This window comes from Lepidochelys kempii, chromosome 4 (genome assembly GCF_965140285.1).
Source record: "Lepidochelys kempii isolate rLepKem1 chromosome 4, rLepKem1.hap1, whole genome shotgun sequence".
Classification (NCBI taxonomy): domain Eukaryota; kingdom Metazoa; phylum Chordata; order Testudines; family Cheloniidae; genus Lepidochelys; species Lepidochelys kempii.
Genome location: NC_136383.1, coordinates 56,669,434 through 56,686,297, shown reverse-complemented (window position 1 = coordinate 56,686,297; position 16,864 = coordinate 56,669,434). Strand labels below are relative to the sequence as shown.

The 16,864-nt window shown below is 36.9% G+C and overlaps 1 protein-coding gene across 4 annotated transcripts in view; it reads left to right on the top strand.

Annotated features, from left to right (window-relative positions):
- The window catches only part of LRBA (LPS responsive beige-like anchor protein), a 558,089-nt gene that overhangs the window by 537,644 nt on the left and 3,581 nt on the right, over positions 1 to 16,864 (top strand). For all 4 annotated transcript variants that reach the window (XM_073341330.2, XM_073341331.2, XM_073341329.2 and 1 more), the window contains 3 exons: positions 3,559 to 3,660; positions 5,122 to 5,318; positions 12,354 to 12,505. In XM_073341330.2, the coding sequence (XP_073197431.2) occupies positions 3,559 to 3,660; positions 5,122 to 5,318; positions 12,354 to 12,505 (451 nt within the window). The remainder of the gene's footprint in view (positions 1 to 3,558; positions 3,661 to 5,121; positions 5,319 to 12,353; positions 12,506 to 16,864) is intronic.

The following is a 16,864-nucleotide window of genomic DNA, read 5'->3' as shown; positions in this document are numbered from 1 at the left end:
TGGTCACTTAAGCAAGAGTGATATTTTCTATGGGAAAACAACTTTGCAGCAATTATTTATTGTAACGCAAGAGAGTTCTCTGACATCATTTGAATAGTTACTGTAAAGGTAAAATATCCTACCTATTTCTGGAAAAAGAGTTTTATATATATTATGATTTTAATAAGTTGTGGCTACATTTATTACAATGTGAATGTGCCACTAATATTTCTACACCATTCAAATTTAAGTAGTACTCCAACAGTGGTATTGGTTAAGATTATTATTATATACTGTGCTGAGAAAAGCACATCTGTAAGACTGCTGTGTCTTGGTTATTAGTGCCAGGATTTGGGCTATCTTTAATCTCATTTGACTTGTTCATCTTCCTTAAGGATCTCCATAAAGATGCCTGAGTATTCTTTTCACCCGTTAGTTAGGGTTTGCCTCAGTGGTCGTAAACCTGCTTAAAGGACAAAGACTCTTTTTTCCTTTGAAGTCATTTCCACAGCTTTTCAAAGGGGTCTAGAAGCTGGTTCCCCTAAAACAATTTAGAAAAGTTTGAAGAGGTGCCCCTTAAACCAGTGACAAAATAAAATTTTCTCTGCATTATTGAAAACCATGATAATCTTCTGAAGCAGTAACAGTTTAAAAGCTTTTAAAGAAATCTGTTCTGCTCTACAATCAGCTTTTAAGTGACCCCATTATTTGGTAAATCAGTGTCTTAAAAACCTCTAAATATTTAACATTTTTATCAAAAGAGCCAGCCTGACTTTTCACAAGATTCTTGTTTTTCAATAGTGAGAGGAATAGCCTAACTGGAGGTTTCTTTGTAAATTTACTTTTCTGATTGTTGTTCTCTTTTTTTTATTGATGCGAAATTATTTAATGCTAAAGCTATTTGGTAAACAGTTGGATGAATGGATTTGTGAGACACTGCTTATAAGCTAAGTAACACAGGTTTATATTCTAATTTATATAATATATGAATATAATATTACTAAATGAAAAACAACATAAGTATTATAGATAGATAGAATTTTTACTATGTATTATGATAAACCTGTATCATCAGTCCATGTTGTGTTGTAGGAGAAGCCTAACTCCTAGATACTATTGGGGTAGGTATTGTGGAAATGCATAACATTTAATCCACAGAGACAACAATAACACTACTACCACAAGCATTTAAAGTAAACATCTTGTGCCACTTGGGTTTTTGCTTCTATCCTCTAATAACTGCATTTAAAACAGTTCCTTAAATGTCCTTTTAAACTCAAACAACATAATCCCATTAACCCCGAATCGGTGCTGCTCATTTCAAACTCTCATGATTTCAATTTTAAAACTATTGTTTTATGAAAATATTTCATATATTAATTCGTTTAATTTTTTGATGATCTGTGGAGTTTTGTGTTAAATGCAAGTTCCAAAGACAGTGTTAAATAATAACTATTACTGACTATTTAATGTTGCTAATGTGTGCATCTCAATTAAAAAATACTCCAAACCAGAAACTGCAAAACTGCCTTACATTTCATTTGGGGACAATAGGACAGAGTATGGGTCTACAAAATAGAATTTGATACTGGGTAATGAGGCTGTTAAAGTAGATTCCAGTGTTACCATTAAAGTTTATAGAACTTTTTTCTATCCATTTGTGCAAAGTCATGGATTGTCTTCATTGTTTCATTCACTTTTAAAAGTGCTTGTTCCGTGTTTAGGTGAGGAAAGTTCAATATAGCCATATTTCTGTAAAATCAGTCAGCTGAGAAGTACCTACTGATCATAAGTCTATTCCTTATGCTTTTAATTTTTTTTCTGAACTGTCTGCCATGCTTCCTGATTTTGAGTGTGTTTTGCCAAACTCCATATGAAACAAAAGCTGTAGCATTTCGTGGTTATATATTTGGGGATTAGGGATCACTTACTGAGCTGCTCCAAAGTATTTATATATATGAATGATATTTTCCTGATTTATTAAGAAAAAATACTGTTTACTTCGCAACATTTGTATGTTACAATAATATAAATTATGTATTGTAGCAGTAATTGCAGAATAAATCGTATTTTGAAAGGTCATAATCCCTGGTTTGATACGGGATCATAGATTATGACCTTTTTAAAAAGACCATTTGAACATGACAGCTATGTGGACATTCTCAGAATTGTTGCAAATGATCAGAGTTAAAGCGCACACTGGTAAGAGTAAGAAAAGTCTTTTTAACTTTACTTTCACATGTCCAGTCCTGCATAGAGAAAACTCATTGTGCCTGTGAAAACATTCTCTGTTTGCAGGGTCTGTTCTAACAATCTGAGTGTTTTATTAGAAATTATGCAGACACTACTTTGGAGAGTGCAGTATAAATGAATAGACACATTAATTAGATTGTGCTTATTAATATTTGGTTTTTTAAAAATTTCGACTTCAAAACTTTTTGAATCATGCTATCTAAACGTGCTGCTTTATCCTTGCTGGAATCACTTGACACTATTACTTCTTACTGTGTCTTTGCAAATCCATGTACTATTTTTTAAAATTAAAATAACATTTGATTTTCACCACCATCTTTCTCTATAGCCCTGGCATTCCACAGGAGAAAAAAAAGTCATCATTTAATTTAAATTAAAAATATTTCCTGCTACAAAAAGCTTATTTGTAGTTCTCTTTTATTAAGCTAAGTGTGATAACCTCATCAAAAACATATTACTTAAAACTTTAATGATTTTAACTCTTCATAAAAGGCTTCCAACTGAAATAATTAGACAGTAATTGCAAAAATAACATTGTGCTTTCCATGGACTACTAGCATTCTGGGAAAGTGAGCTAGTGAAAATCCATGAGATGAGGTCTGAAGTATTTTTAAAGAAGTTTATGATAACACATGCATACACTTTCTGTGTCTGATCTTTGAGAATAAAGTTAATTACCCATATTTGTCGTGACAAAAGGTTTAAGTCTGACCAGTTCAACAGTTCATAACAATATGTCTGCTTACAATTTTCCTCTATTGACAACATTCCTAAGTGTTTGATTTGGTCTCTAAAGACAGATTCTGGAAAAAATAATTGCTTTGGACAAAGCACCAACTGGCTATGAGGAACTCAGTTAAGCCTCATAGTTGTGGTTTCAATACTGGAAACAGGTTACAGTGAAATCAGTAGGTGGACTCCTTCCTTCAACTTGGACATTATAAATGTTTTCCCTTGTTACTTATCGTAGTGACATCTACACTTATTTACAGAATATTTATTGACATGAACTTTGTCCACTGAGAGGGAGTAGAATCCTTTATGTTCAAACTAGCTCTTGTCTATATACAGTTGAGTTATGTGTCTCTTCATTAGTAAATGGCCAGGCTGAATTTCTGAAAGGCAGTGCTACTAGTGTACTGTTGCTCAGCAGTATGGAAGAAGTCAATCTCAAGTGTAACATAAAAAGTATAGTCCATATCATGAGTATCTGTTTTCGAAAGTGTAAACTCCAATGGCAAAGAAAATAAATATGTGAATTACTGTAAACACTGCTTTTAGAGATGAATTGTAACTGAAGATTCCTTTTTTCTTGTTTCCTTGAAGGTGATTTTGCCACTCCCCGAGCCATCTTGACAGGACATGACTATGAGATCGTTTGTGCTACAGTTTGTGCTGAACTTGGTCTGGTAATAAGTGGTGCTAAAGGTAGAAGGTTTTCTGTTATCTTTTTAAAACTGTATTTTGGTCATAAAGTTATTCTCCTAGTTTAAAGGTGAATACAGTCTACGATGATGGAGATCATATTAATTATGTATGATTCATATAAAAAAACCCTTGTTTTAATTGGCACAGGTTTTCCTTTTAAGTCAATTTTAAAAACATCTTTTGACCATAACACATTAAAATTGAAGCCGATTCACGTGTATCTATAGAAGTACAGCACAGACATCTTCCCCATGCGGGTCTTCCAGTTACCTTGTTTTTGTTTATTCAGAAGTTATTAGACAATACAGAGCAAACTATCCTTTATGTGTTCCTGGCTCTTTGCTGAGACTATCAAGAATGTAATGTAATTATGTGCTTTGTTTTTGTTATGGATAACTCCTCAGGGGGAAAAGCAGCGATTTGTGTTGTAGTTATTTAAAGATATATTTGCATTCCCAACTAAAATTTGCAGTGGTTAGGTTCAGCTTCTCTGAGCTCATCTATAAGGTCCCTACTTTAAATCTTTCTTAAAGACCCGTTTCTGCTGGGTTGCTTACAATGAATTGTGTTCACTTGTACATAAATTGCCTGTAGTTGTCCCCCTTCCCTACCTTTGTCTATTGATCTGTCCTCCTTGGAACAGAGACCTTCCTTCTTCAGTGTTTCAAAAGTTGCTATCATAGGCTGCATTTTCCAAGTTTGGCACTCAAAACTGCACACGCTTTGTATGCTCGTAACTTACATAAGGGAATACCTGATGTATACCTGCATACTAATTAAGTTTTTGTCCATGTTCATTACCAATGAAGAATGTAGCTAGTCATATATGGGTACACATCTGATTTGTGAATGCATATCAGGAATTTGCACACCTAAGTTAGGTGCTGCAATTGTGAGGATGCAAATAAGTGCATCTTACCGTGAAAATCTAGCCTTCAGATTCAGTACAGACTTATTTTGTTGCATTCAGCAGAAAAATTTGGTAACTATCAAGCTTTCAGGGAAGCTCCTAAAGAGACTAAGGTTATGGCTACACTAGAGAGCTTACAGGGGCGCGGCTGCATTGGTGCAGCCGCGCCCCTGTAAACTCTCTAGTGGAGCTGCTCTAAGATGACAGGGGAGAGCTCTCCCATCTACTTAATTAATCCACCCCCAATGTTAGTGGGAGAAGCTCTCCAACCTACATAACACTGTCCAGCGCTTAGGTTATAATGACATAAGTGGTAGTGTGGACGTTGCCTTAAAGTAGGTGATTGCTTTAGTTACCCTAGTGCAACTCTAGACTTTTAGGAGATGAGACTACCAATGTGAAGAACTTTAGTATTACAAGAATGTACCTTAAATTTTCCATTTATAACACATTTTGAGTTAATTCAATAAAAGCCATTACTCATTGTTCTTTAATGTCTTTGGATGGATTTGATATGAAAATAACAAGTGCTTTTAATTCTGTTTCATCAGAAGGACCATGTCTCATACATTCTATGAATGGAGACCTATTGAGGACATTAGAAGGTCCTGAAAACTGCTTGAGACCAAAACTTATCCAGGCTTCAAGAGAGGGCCACTGTATCATATACTATGAAAATGGCCTTTTCTGTGTATTCAGTGTGAATGGGAAACTTCAAGCCACTATGGAAACAGATGACAAAATAAGGGTGAGTGTGCAGAAATATATTCTAAGGTTGTGTATGTCAGTATTTAAAATAAACTTAGGAGAATTCTGAGATTTTGGAATTGCTCAGGGTTTCTTTCCATGCAAACGGTGAATGAAACCTGTGCAATTTCACTAATGACTGCTACATTTAGAAGAGCTCCAAGAAATATGTAGTTGAGGGATCAGATATTGCTCATGGAATCATGTTTAACAGTGGCGCTGCTTAGGTAGCCAGCAATATATTGTGGGTTTTTTCCCCTCGGAATAAAAGGACATACAAATAATACCTGGTGTGCACGCACAGGAGAATTCAGGATGTTACATTTTTGTCAGCCTCTAAAGAGTCAAGATGACCAGTCACTCCAGCAGTGGGAGGACTACGGTGTGTCATTAGCACTGTCCATATTCCTGCATCTCATTTGAGATATTATGCAAAGGCTGAGTTTCAGGAAGACTTTTTGCTAATATGCAAAATCACACATTCAAAAATTTTCATAAAATGTGATATGGAACAGAACAAAACTTGGCAGCTGTGGTAGAACTAAGCCGAAACAAGAAAAGGGAAGAATATTTTTAATTTAACTACTTAAAAAGAGAGAAAAAATTAAGTAGAAATTTAAAAGATGAAGCAGAAGAACACTGCTGCTTTAGTTAAATCCAAAATAGAGTAGGTTTTTTGTATTTAAAAGAAAAATGGGAGTGGAGGAAATGCTTAATAAAATAACTGTATGGACTTATTTTAATGTCAATATAAATATTCTCCTGCCATTCTAAAATCCCAACACAACAGCATTATGCTAATACATGAGAACCAGAAAGTGGTTCTCATCTCCCTCCCTAAAATACTCTTCTTCCAAAAAGCCTAAAACCTTGCAACAGCCACTGAAGAACTGTAAACAAAAGAGCTGAAATAAAATAAAAATTAAAGATAACCCCACCACTAAACAAAACTTGAAGAGCTAACAATACAGGTGTTAATTTGCACTGCTCAGTCACGCAACCCATCCTACTCTGTTGTCTAATTAGATTACAAACTCGTTAAAGAAGGAAGAGCCCTGTCTTCTTTCTTGTTTGTAGAGCAGTTGGCAGCACTATAAGAAATGAAATTGACCACAATATAACTGACCATTGTAGTTTCATTTTCCAAACTGAATGCAATGGAAAAAAGTAACAACCTAAATGGTGAAGAGTTGATTACCACAATCTGTACATAATAAAATAATAACAATTCTGAAGTGTTGTTAATGCAGGCAAGGATATTTTGGCACTGTCTCTTTTCCTCCTTGTGCAATATTTAAGATATCCTTCCTGAGTTGTTCTTACCCTCACACACCTGTCCTTCAGTCTTTCAAGAATTCTTTACCTGTGTTTTTCATCCAACTGTGAGCAGTGTTAAATTTGCATCCTTTGTCCTCACCTGGCTCCCACAGATACATAATTTTGTTAAAACTTGTGTTGCAAAAGAGAGCAAAATGAAGGAAACTAGCTTCCAAACAGGTAGAAAATATTGAAATATATTATAAAAGAATGTTACTAGCCTTAACTCTTTCCATGACAGGAACTAGCATTTTATGATTTCATATGCAGCTGGGACAAAATGTTTTAATGTTAACACTGGAGCTTCAGTTATGCCTTTCTCCTTCTTTTAGAAGTTGACATCAAACTCTTGTGTAAATTAAATTCTGTTAATCCACTATCCTAATTTTCTTGAAATTTTGGATATATAGGTTGTTGAGTATGCAATTTAAAATAGCTGTATTATTTGGTGTGTTTTCCATAGCCAGTTCTGCAGTGGATTAGTAGTCACAAAATGCTGAATTACACACATTTATTACTTAATACACTGTAAATGCAGATTTGTTTGAGGTCGGAGATATGTCATGAGAATTTGCATGGCCCTGTCCCAGGCCTTTTTTCCAAATTGATATAGATTCTTGCTTCATTTTTAGTCTTTCTTCTCTTAGCTCAAGTTTCACCTTTTGCTATCCTTGCATGCGTGCTCGTGAGTTTCCCACCCTAGCCTCTGCCCCAATACTTCATTTAAAGCAAGTACACATCAGAGTGTTTTCTTTTGCTTTTCTTTTTACAATAATAAAGTTGATAATATGTCACTTTCAGGTTGTGATTATATTGTCAGCTATGATAGTAAATCTGTAAAATATCTAGAAATCCCTTGCTGGGTAAAACAATTTCTGTGGTGTTTCAGTCAGTACCCACGGCTTGGAGAATATTGCTTGAGGCAGCGAATGTTCCGCTCTCTGTAGGCCAGTAGTACACACTGTTGTTTTTCCCTCAGCAGTCCCACGAGGATTTTAGGTTTAAATAATCCACAACCTTCTTCCCAGGGCTTCTGCACTTTATCATACTAGAAGGCAAGTGGCAACTGTGTGATTAAAGTAGGGGCATTTAAAATGAGTAGGACCTGCCTACAGGCTGTGCAGACTGACGATATCACTATTTCTTGCCAAGAGAAGATGGAGGAATAGTGGCTCAGAAATGCAGTTGCTTATGTAAAGTAAAATTCTGATGTGTTTTCACATGTCATTTTGGGCTTAGACTGCAAGATATAGTTGATGAAAATAACAGTTTACAGTTACATTCCGAACAACGTTCTACAACTACCAGAAAAATTTGACTGTCAGGGGAAACTCAGGGTATAATCAACACTTTCCACCTGTGTTTGTTTTAAATACTGCTTCATGCAGCTTAGGCTAACAGCATATCCCAGCACATCTACCATGTAATGTTTAGTTGTCTTAATGAATAATTTAAATCTAAGTGGGCAGCCGGTTCAGAGAAGTAAAGTTATTTTATCCTAAACAAAGACAGTGCACTAATTCACCCAAAGGAACCAATTTATTTTCCTTTCCTGAGTCCTGAGATGGGGAAGTGCCCAACAGCCTCTTGCTGCCGTAAGCCAGTGCTGTCATGGTGACAGCTCTACTTTTTAAGAAGCACTGCCTTTCAAGAATCTGAGAGGTTAAAGGGTTTGGACAAACTTCTGAGACTTTTCAAGGAAATACAAGTCAGAAATGAAGCTTTTAGAACATTGCTTGAATTGAGTGCTATGGGGCTTCGTTTGCATGTCTGAATCTTATGTTGTGGGAAAGATTAGATGACAGAACTGTTTGAGCTTATACTTATTAGAATCCTGGATAACTTTCACTGGGAGAAAAACTGAACAGTAAAATTGATTCATGCCTTCCCCATAATAGTTGGAGTACTTGAGAGTAAATGCATCCTTTAGTTTGTTAACTCCTATGGGCCATGTCATTAAACTGAAATTTTGACAGGGTGACCTTTGTCATATATATATATCAACTATTTGTCTTCTTGAAAAGCAGGTGACTTAGGAAAATGGCATAGATATTGGCAAAACCTCAAAGACTGTTCTTTATTTAATCAAGAGATCACAGAAATCATTGAAATTTGCAGGTAGTGGAAGAGTTAAAGATTAATGGCTTTAATTTGCCTTGTAATATAGCATTTCTCCAGTAAAAAGCCTCAAGTATAAAACACAAGTGAACCATGACCATAAGGTTAATGGATTTTCATCAGCTGAATTTTATAAGTGTAACAAATAATTATTTGTCATGCCTTCATTGCAATTTCAGAATACCCTCAGGAGATTGCCATTTGTGGAATGAAAAAAATTGATATTGATTTTACTTCTAATGAATAATCTTTTTAATAATTTTATTTGGTTTGCTAGAGCTCATGATGAGCTATCTTGGTATATGCAATTTTCTCTTCTACAGATTTTATTATCTTACCTCATTCTTCTCTCTGTCCCTAGCTTATTGCCTTGTTGCACCCTGGTTATATTGTGTGTAATTTAGATTCTAAGCTCCTTGGGGCAGCAAACATGCCTTCTTCCTGGTTTGGGAGGTGCGTCACACATCTTTGTGTTCAGAGGGAAATAAGAAATGACAAAAATAATAATTGATGGTTGGAACATTTATACCATTCAGAACAAGTTTCAATTCAGAATGTTTGAGCATTTAATTATGCCATATTTATATATGGCTTGGAAATGATTTACCGTGCCCACTACCTTTTTTAAGCATTGGGTACATTTGTCACAATCCTAGTTCAAAATACAGTTGCCTGGAATGGGTTGATCACCATTTCCTTCATAGCTTGTAAATACAAAATGTTATTGATTATCTTTAATTTAAAAAAAAAAAGCATTAGTCCTGAAACTATTTTGTTAAATAAAATGTTAAACAAAAGGGTTTGTCCCATAATAACAAGATGTCATCATAATAAACACTCAAAACTAAGGTTATGAAAAGTTAGTTATTTGATAAGAACCCTAACTCAGTGCTGCTGCACTTCCTGTAATTTGTAGAGTATTTTTAGCATCATCATAACAGTAATAAGGCACAAAAATGGAAAATATACGGTTAACTAATTATTACTATGAAGACCATAATATTTTAGTTCCTACACTGTCAGTGTTCAACATAACTACTTTAATATTGCATTAATGGTGTATTTAGTATTTTAATTTTAATTCCTCCTGTTTTTGTGAGCAGGTGCTGCATATGTTAAAAATTCTGCAAATTATGAGCACCGCAGAAACATAGATTATAGTGTACAATACTTGTGATTGCCACAAGATCTTAAAGGGACCATAGCATAAAGCTTTCTGTGTAATAGTTTTTGAAAACTTCCATGTGTGTGAAGACCTCACCCATAGTTTTCTGTGTTGAAAACTGTGGATGAAATCTTTAAGTGCAAAAGAAACTATTTTGGTTTTCAAAACTGTTTATGAAGAAAATGTTCTAAGATATTGTGATGGGATTGTAGAACTAAACAATAAAGTTGTATTATGGATGGTTGCTGTAGCTTTTTGGTCCCAGGATATTAGAGACACAAGATGGGTGAGGTAATATCTTTTATTGGACCAACTTCTGTTGGTGAAAGAGATAAGCTCTCGAGATTACACAGACTTGAAGGAGAGCTCTGTGTAAACTGGAAAGCTTGTCTCGTTCACCAACAGAAGTTTTTCAAATAAAAGATATTGCCTCACCCACCTTGAGTTTCTAATATTATGCATACACATTTTAAAATAGTTAGGACTTCATTATTATAAGCAAAGCTTCCCTGTAAGAAAGGTTGCCTAATATTTTTCATTATAAGACTGTGTTTTCATTTACTTATAACTTTTGCCTCACTTTAACCCTTTGGCTGGCATTTCCAATGCTGGGTGTCAGCTTCAGGCTGATTTTTTTTTTTTAAAGTTGCATTTAAAATGATTCAGCTGTCTGAAAAAACAGGTTTTGGGGGAAATGTATTGTTTTGACCACGTTAAATTCTTACAGCTGTTTTGTTGAAAAACTTTAGTATCTCTATGCTTTGGATCAGAAACTCTAAATTTGGCAAAGATGTCATTCTAGTATCAGGGATGTGCTTTTTGTTGTCTTTGTGAAAATCTCCCCAAATTTGGTGAATTTTGGAAGACTCTGAAAAATCTCAGGTCATACATGTATGATGGAGACTTCTTAGGCTTGTCAGAGCTTGGCAGCTCAATTTTGCAGGAGCTTGTTGGAGAACAGTAGGAGCCAGGAAACAGAGAGGAAGAGGGGAAGAAGCCAGGAGGTGTGGGGATGAAGGGAGGGAAGTAGGAGCCAGGGTGGGGGGGATGGATAGTAGATGGGGGTGAAGGTTGAGGCATGAGTCAGAGTGATGGGGAGGAGTGAATAGGAGCAGAGGGGGATGGGAGCCCCAATGGAGAATTGGACAGAAGGGTTTATAAGTACTGGAATATACTACCTTTCAGAAACTGGAATAGAAGCCAGGGTTTCAGCCAGGAAGCTGTGAGGAAAATAACTGTGGAACTCATTAGAAAAGTGTTTCTCATATCCTTCTGGCTGGGCCCAATAGAAGATAACAGCCTGCTATTGGAGGAGGAGGAGAAGCAGCAGCTTAACTAGAATGCAGAGGGGTGAGAGCAGGGAGGGGGAAAGCAGAGGGGAAGGTGCAGCAGTTAGTGGTAAAGATCTGTGCTTTAGGTCCAAAGGTCCCAAACTTGCTGATGGTCTACCAGTGTGGGGGTCACTATGGAGCCACGTGATACAATCACTGTTTTTTTCATTTTGCTTCTTAAAAAAGGTAGGAAATTATAATAACCCATCTTTCCCCCATATTAAAGAACATTAAGGCTGCCAAGTCAACACTCAAGTTTAGGAAATGCCACAATTAAAGTTGCCCGTGCACAAACAGCCTTCATTCTGTAAATTCCTAGTGTTTAAATGCTTCATTTTGCAACTTAAATGTTCTTTTAATGTAGTTTTTATATGTAATATCAATACTCTGTTATGTAAATATGAGTTTGGGATGGCCTATTTCTCACAAGTAGTGAAAGTATGAGTAAATTCCCCAGTTCATCCCAAATGGGGGTCAACCTTTAGAGCACACTATCATTTATTCTGTGTCTGACACATTAGCTAAACATACCTTTTTAGAAGTATTAAAAGAGTATTAAAAATTTTCTTTTCATTCATACTGTTTTTTGTATCACTCCACCTATAAGGCCAGGCAACTTAGTTCTATGTGTCCAACAGTGCAGGGCTCAGGGGGAAAGAAAAACAAAAGCCGATAAACAGACCTCCAAATATGGCCTATATAAAAAAAATGAGGGCAACTATCTGAGGTTAAAGCTGTTTGGGTGAATATGAGGTGCAAGTACTGCAGCCTCCTGTGTTTGATTAGAAAATCAAATCTCCTGAGTTGCCCTCATACTTGATTTTTGGTGTGTGGAATAGTTGATAGATGAAATAAACTTAGGCCACTTGACCATCATTTCTATTGTAATTCTTGTAAAGAAACTGGTATATTCTGTAGATTTCAATGTTTACCCTACATTTAAGTTGTAATTGACTTCTTTGCTTCTCAAAAGCTATATCTACTGATACGAAGTGTCTTCAGAGATAAAGCTGCGATGGTGCAGATGGGGTGTTCTGGAGGTGAGAGGGGGAATAAAAGCAATGCAAGTTGTTTTAACAGAAATATTAATGTAATATCCCTTTAGGCAATCCAGCTGAGCCGTGATGGACAGTATCTCCTTACGGGCGGAGACAATGGGGTCATCATAGTATGGCAAGTGTGTGACCTCAAGCAACTTTTTGCTTACCCCGGCTGTGACGCTGGAATCCGTTCCATGGCCCTGTCATATGACCAAAGGTGAGATTACAGTTGGAGGTCAGAAGTATTTCATAGAATGTACTATTATAAAGAAACTACAAAAGGAACGTCATTATGGGAAAACCATTTGTTTTCCTTTCAATATTGTATTTACTTTGATCACAGGTGCCAGTGATAATATGGAGAATTCTGTGCACTGTTTTAGTATTGAAAGGTTATGGTTTAGGTCTGATAATCTTTTTCAGAGTTGCAGCTCTTGGTGGGTAAATTAACACTCATTCCGGGAAATCTGACTCTGACGAACTTTTAATATGTACTGTTTTTTCTTTCCTCAGAGGAAAAAAATATTCCTAACTATAGGTCTTCAAAGCCATTAACAAAAAGAAAGTAGACACTCACTCAGATTCCCATCAATCTTTTACATTTTGTTTTCTCTTACAAAGGATAAAACAGTAAACATATTTACTACTGCCTATATTACACCTACCAACTCCACTATGGTTAAAGGTCTTTATTCATTTTTGGCACATAGCTCTCTCCGGTTTATAACTTGGGTGTTTATAGTTGTATCCAGCTTGTCTTTAGCTCACAGACTACTACCTAGACTTTTGTTTATCCCTGATAACATTACAAAAGCATCTAAGTCACTAAATCTTATCAAAAGTCATTTCGGATCCTAGGCACTTTTAAAATGGGACTCTGCCCTGACTACACCTAAAACACAGGTTGACCTAGGTACATTGCAACAGGCTATGAAAAATTTCACACCCTGTGTAACATAGTTAGGTTGACCCAGCCTCCACTGTAGATGAAGGTAGGTTGATGGAAGCATTCTTTCATTGATCTAGCTACCATTTCTCAAGGGGCTGGATTTACTACAGTAACAGGAAAAACCCCTTCTGTCTCTGTGTCAATAGTACAGCAGTGTAGCTATAACACGTGTAGTGTAGACATACCCTCAGGCCCTAAGTCACTTGGTCACCTTTGACTATTTTGACTCCTATATATAATTGTATTTGTCATTAATAATCTTTGGAGCAGGAACTCTCTCCTACTATGTGCCTAACACAGTAGGGCCAGATCCTGGCTCAGCCCTCTAGGTGCTACCCTAATAATAATAATAAATAAATTATTAACAATAAGGGGCCAAATTCTCTGCTGATGTAAATGCCTCTACTCCATTATTGTCAATAGAGTTTTACACATTTTCACCAGCAGAGAATTAGAAAATTTGTGCTCATCCAACACTCAGCCAAATTAGGGCAAAATATCTTCGGCTTGTCTGGGATGTTGGAGATTAAAGAAAGAGACGACTGTTAAACTGAGCGTTCATGAAATGAGGCAGGTCCTCTTAGTCTCCCACTGGGACAAACAAAATTTTTCTAAACAAATGAGCATCCAAGTGGGGAATAAAGAAATTAGACTAAGTGTTTTTAGCTGTTACACAAAATTGGACTGAAATCTCAAGCGTGCCAAAGACAGGCAGAGGCCGGCCATATCCTGTAGCTAGTCAACCATTCACTAGGAACCTCACAAACCAAAGGTAAAGCTCAATTTTAAATCTTGATTAAACAGGAAGTAGAGTCTTTTATAGTAATGGTAATCATTAAAAATGAAATATGAAATCCTTCAATGCCTTTAAGAATCAGACAGCTTATAGAATTGCCTAAATATGGATGCAAGAGCGAAAATTTAGGCATCCTCTTTGTGTTTTTAGATAGATAGATAGATTCCTGTCATATGTTCATTATGTCGATCTTAACACAATCCACATTTCAAAATGTTACATCGAATACTCTTTAAAACAAAAACAGTGACGACTATGGATTTTAATCAAGATTTTAACCCACTACTTCTTACCAATTTGAAACCCTGCCCATCTCAACTTCTGCAAACCTTCAGTCTCCTTGAATCATGTCCTCTTCATCCTTGTACATTTTCTCATAAGCAATCACTCTGGAAAATGACAGCTTTCTAGATATTAAAATGACTGGTACCGTCATTTTTCGCTGGAGCCAAATTCTACCTTTGAGGCCCTACTCGCATGGCTTTCTGATGTACCTGTTGGATCACTTCGGTATATGATGAAATAGTGTGTTAATAACTATAATTAGAGCTGATCACAATTTTTAACAACAGTCTTTCATCAAAAATGCAGTTTAATCACAATTGAAACGTAGGATGGACGTGTTGATTTTGATGAAGATTTTAAACAGGAAAAGGTTGAAATATCTCATTTCTTTAGTGTCATTGTGATTCATTTTGTTTTGACTTTTATATTATAATCAAATTTAGTTTTAGTATTATATATTTGATTTAATATTATGTATACATTTATAGTATATTTAATATAATGTAAACATCTAAATGAAATTAATTGAAACACCACTATCAAAATGTTTTGACACAGACAAAATGTTTTGACTGTCTCAAATTAGAAATTTTGGCTTTTCATAACAAATCAGAACAATTTTTTTCCTACAAAATGCAAGAATTTCTCATTGAACAGAGAGTCTGGTTTCCAACCAGCTCTAAGAGTAATGTCACAAAATGAGACAATAAACATGACTGTCATAACAACTCCTGATACATTACAAGCCAAGATGTCACTTCAGCAGCCATGATTGCTCTCAAATCTCAAGTGGGATCATAGCTGTTCAAATAGAGCTAAAATGTCTCCAACAGTCAGCTCCCTCACAGTAAAGATGTGGAAATACAGAATATCTCTGTGGTGGATGGCATGAATAATACTCCTACTTAGTGCTAAATACCAAATACCAGCACTCTGGTTGTTTACATGCCCATGAAATGAAGCTGCACATATGTATAAACAATAGAGATGTTGCAATTCTGTATGCACATCTGGTTCTTTGATGAAGATCCTGTGCTAAATCCCTCTTGAACTCGGGAAGGAAGAATTGAAATCTGCACATCCGGGATCCCCTCCATTTTGCTATTTCATTAGCACTCTCACCAGCAGAGTTAAAGCCATTATGAAAACAAAATCAGAAGTGGTCTGTGTGTGGTGACCCTGGTTTTATACAAGGTTAATTGTTCTTGTTATCTAAGTCTTGAGCCCCTTTTGGTGCCCAGATGTGCCAGGACAATTTCTTTGAGCTTGATCCCCCTCTGATCCATAATTCTATGTGTTAGACCAGTAGCAAAACAACTTGCCCTACAATTTCAAATGTGCCCACTAATCTGAGTCCCTCAGTTATTAGGGTCCCAAAATTAGAGCCTATGGGACTTGATTTTCACTGGTGCTAAGCACCTGCAGCTCCAGTTGTCTCCTGCTGGAGTTGAGTGTTAAGCACCTTTGGAAATGAGACCATAAGTGTTAGAATTGTACACCCCTACATTAAAAATTTAGACCTTAATTATTCTTTTCCCCCATATTACTTCAATCTGGAAAGGAAGGTAAGTAATACATTCTTCAAAATGGTATTAGTCACTCTTTCCCTGAAGTCTGATTCAGTTCAGATCAGATACAGTAGAGTAAAATCATATAGGAAATAAAATGCTTTAAATACACTGCATGATTGCTGTGGAAATTTTAAGACCTAATCCAAAGCCCGTTGAAGTCAATGGGAGTCTTTCCATTAACTTCAATAGGAATCGCATCAGGTTCTTAATGTTTGAGTGGGTGGCATTCTTTGGCAATATCTATGCTACGAGCTAGGGATATGAGCTCTAGCTCGTGCAGACGTATGCTAACTCTCATGGAGCTACTGCACTAAAAACAGTAGCGTAGCAGAAGTAGCACAGGCAGTGGGGAGTGGTGGCAGTCAGCGGTGTATTATCACCTAGGGCGACAAATTTGCAGGGGCAGCAAATTTATAAGAGCAGCCAGAGGCGCCAACTTCCCTTAGCGCTGGGGAGTGCTTGTGGGCCCCCAGCCCGACCCCAACTCCACCCCTTTCCCGCCCCCATTCCCACCCCTTCCCTAAAGTCCCCGCCCCAACTCACCCCCTCCCTGCCCCTGTTGGTCCCCTTCCCCAAATCCCTGCCTCCTCCCCTGAGCATGTGGCATTCCCTCCTCCCTCCCAGCCGTGCGAAGCTGTTTTGCACACAAGCGCTGGCAGGGAGCGGGGAAAAGCAGGACCCAGCGGCACGCTCAGGGGAGGAGGCGGAGTCAGAGCGGAGGTGAGCTGGGGCGGGGCAGGGAGCTGCCAGTGGGTGCTCTGTACCCACCAATTTTTCTCCATGGGTGCTCCAGCCCCAGAGCACCCACAGAGTCAGCATCTATGGATGCCGCGATTCTACCAATCATAGCGTGTATTGAAACCACCAATGACGGCACGAATTTGTAAAATAACTAAAAACAAGTTCATATGGGGGCGGCAATTATTTCAGGGCCTAGGGGCGGCAGAATCATTAATCAGCCACTGGTGGCAGGGG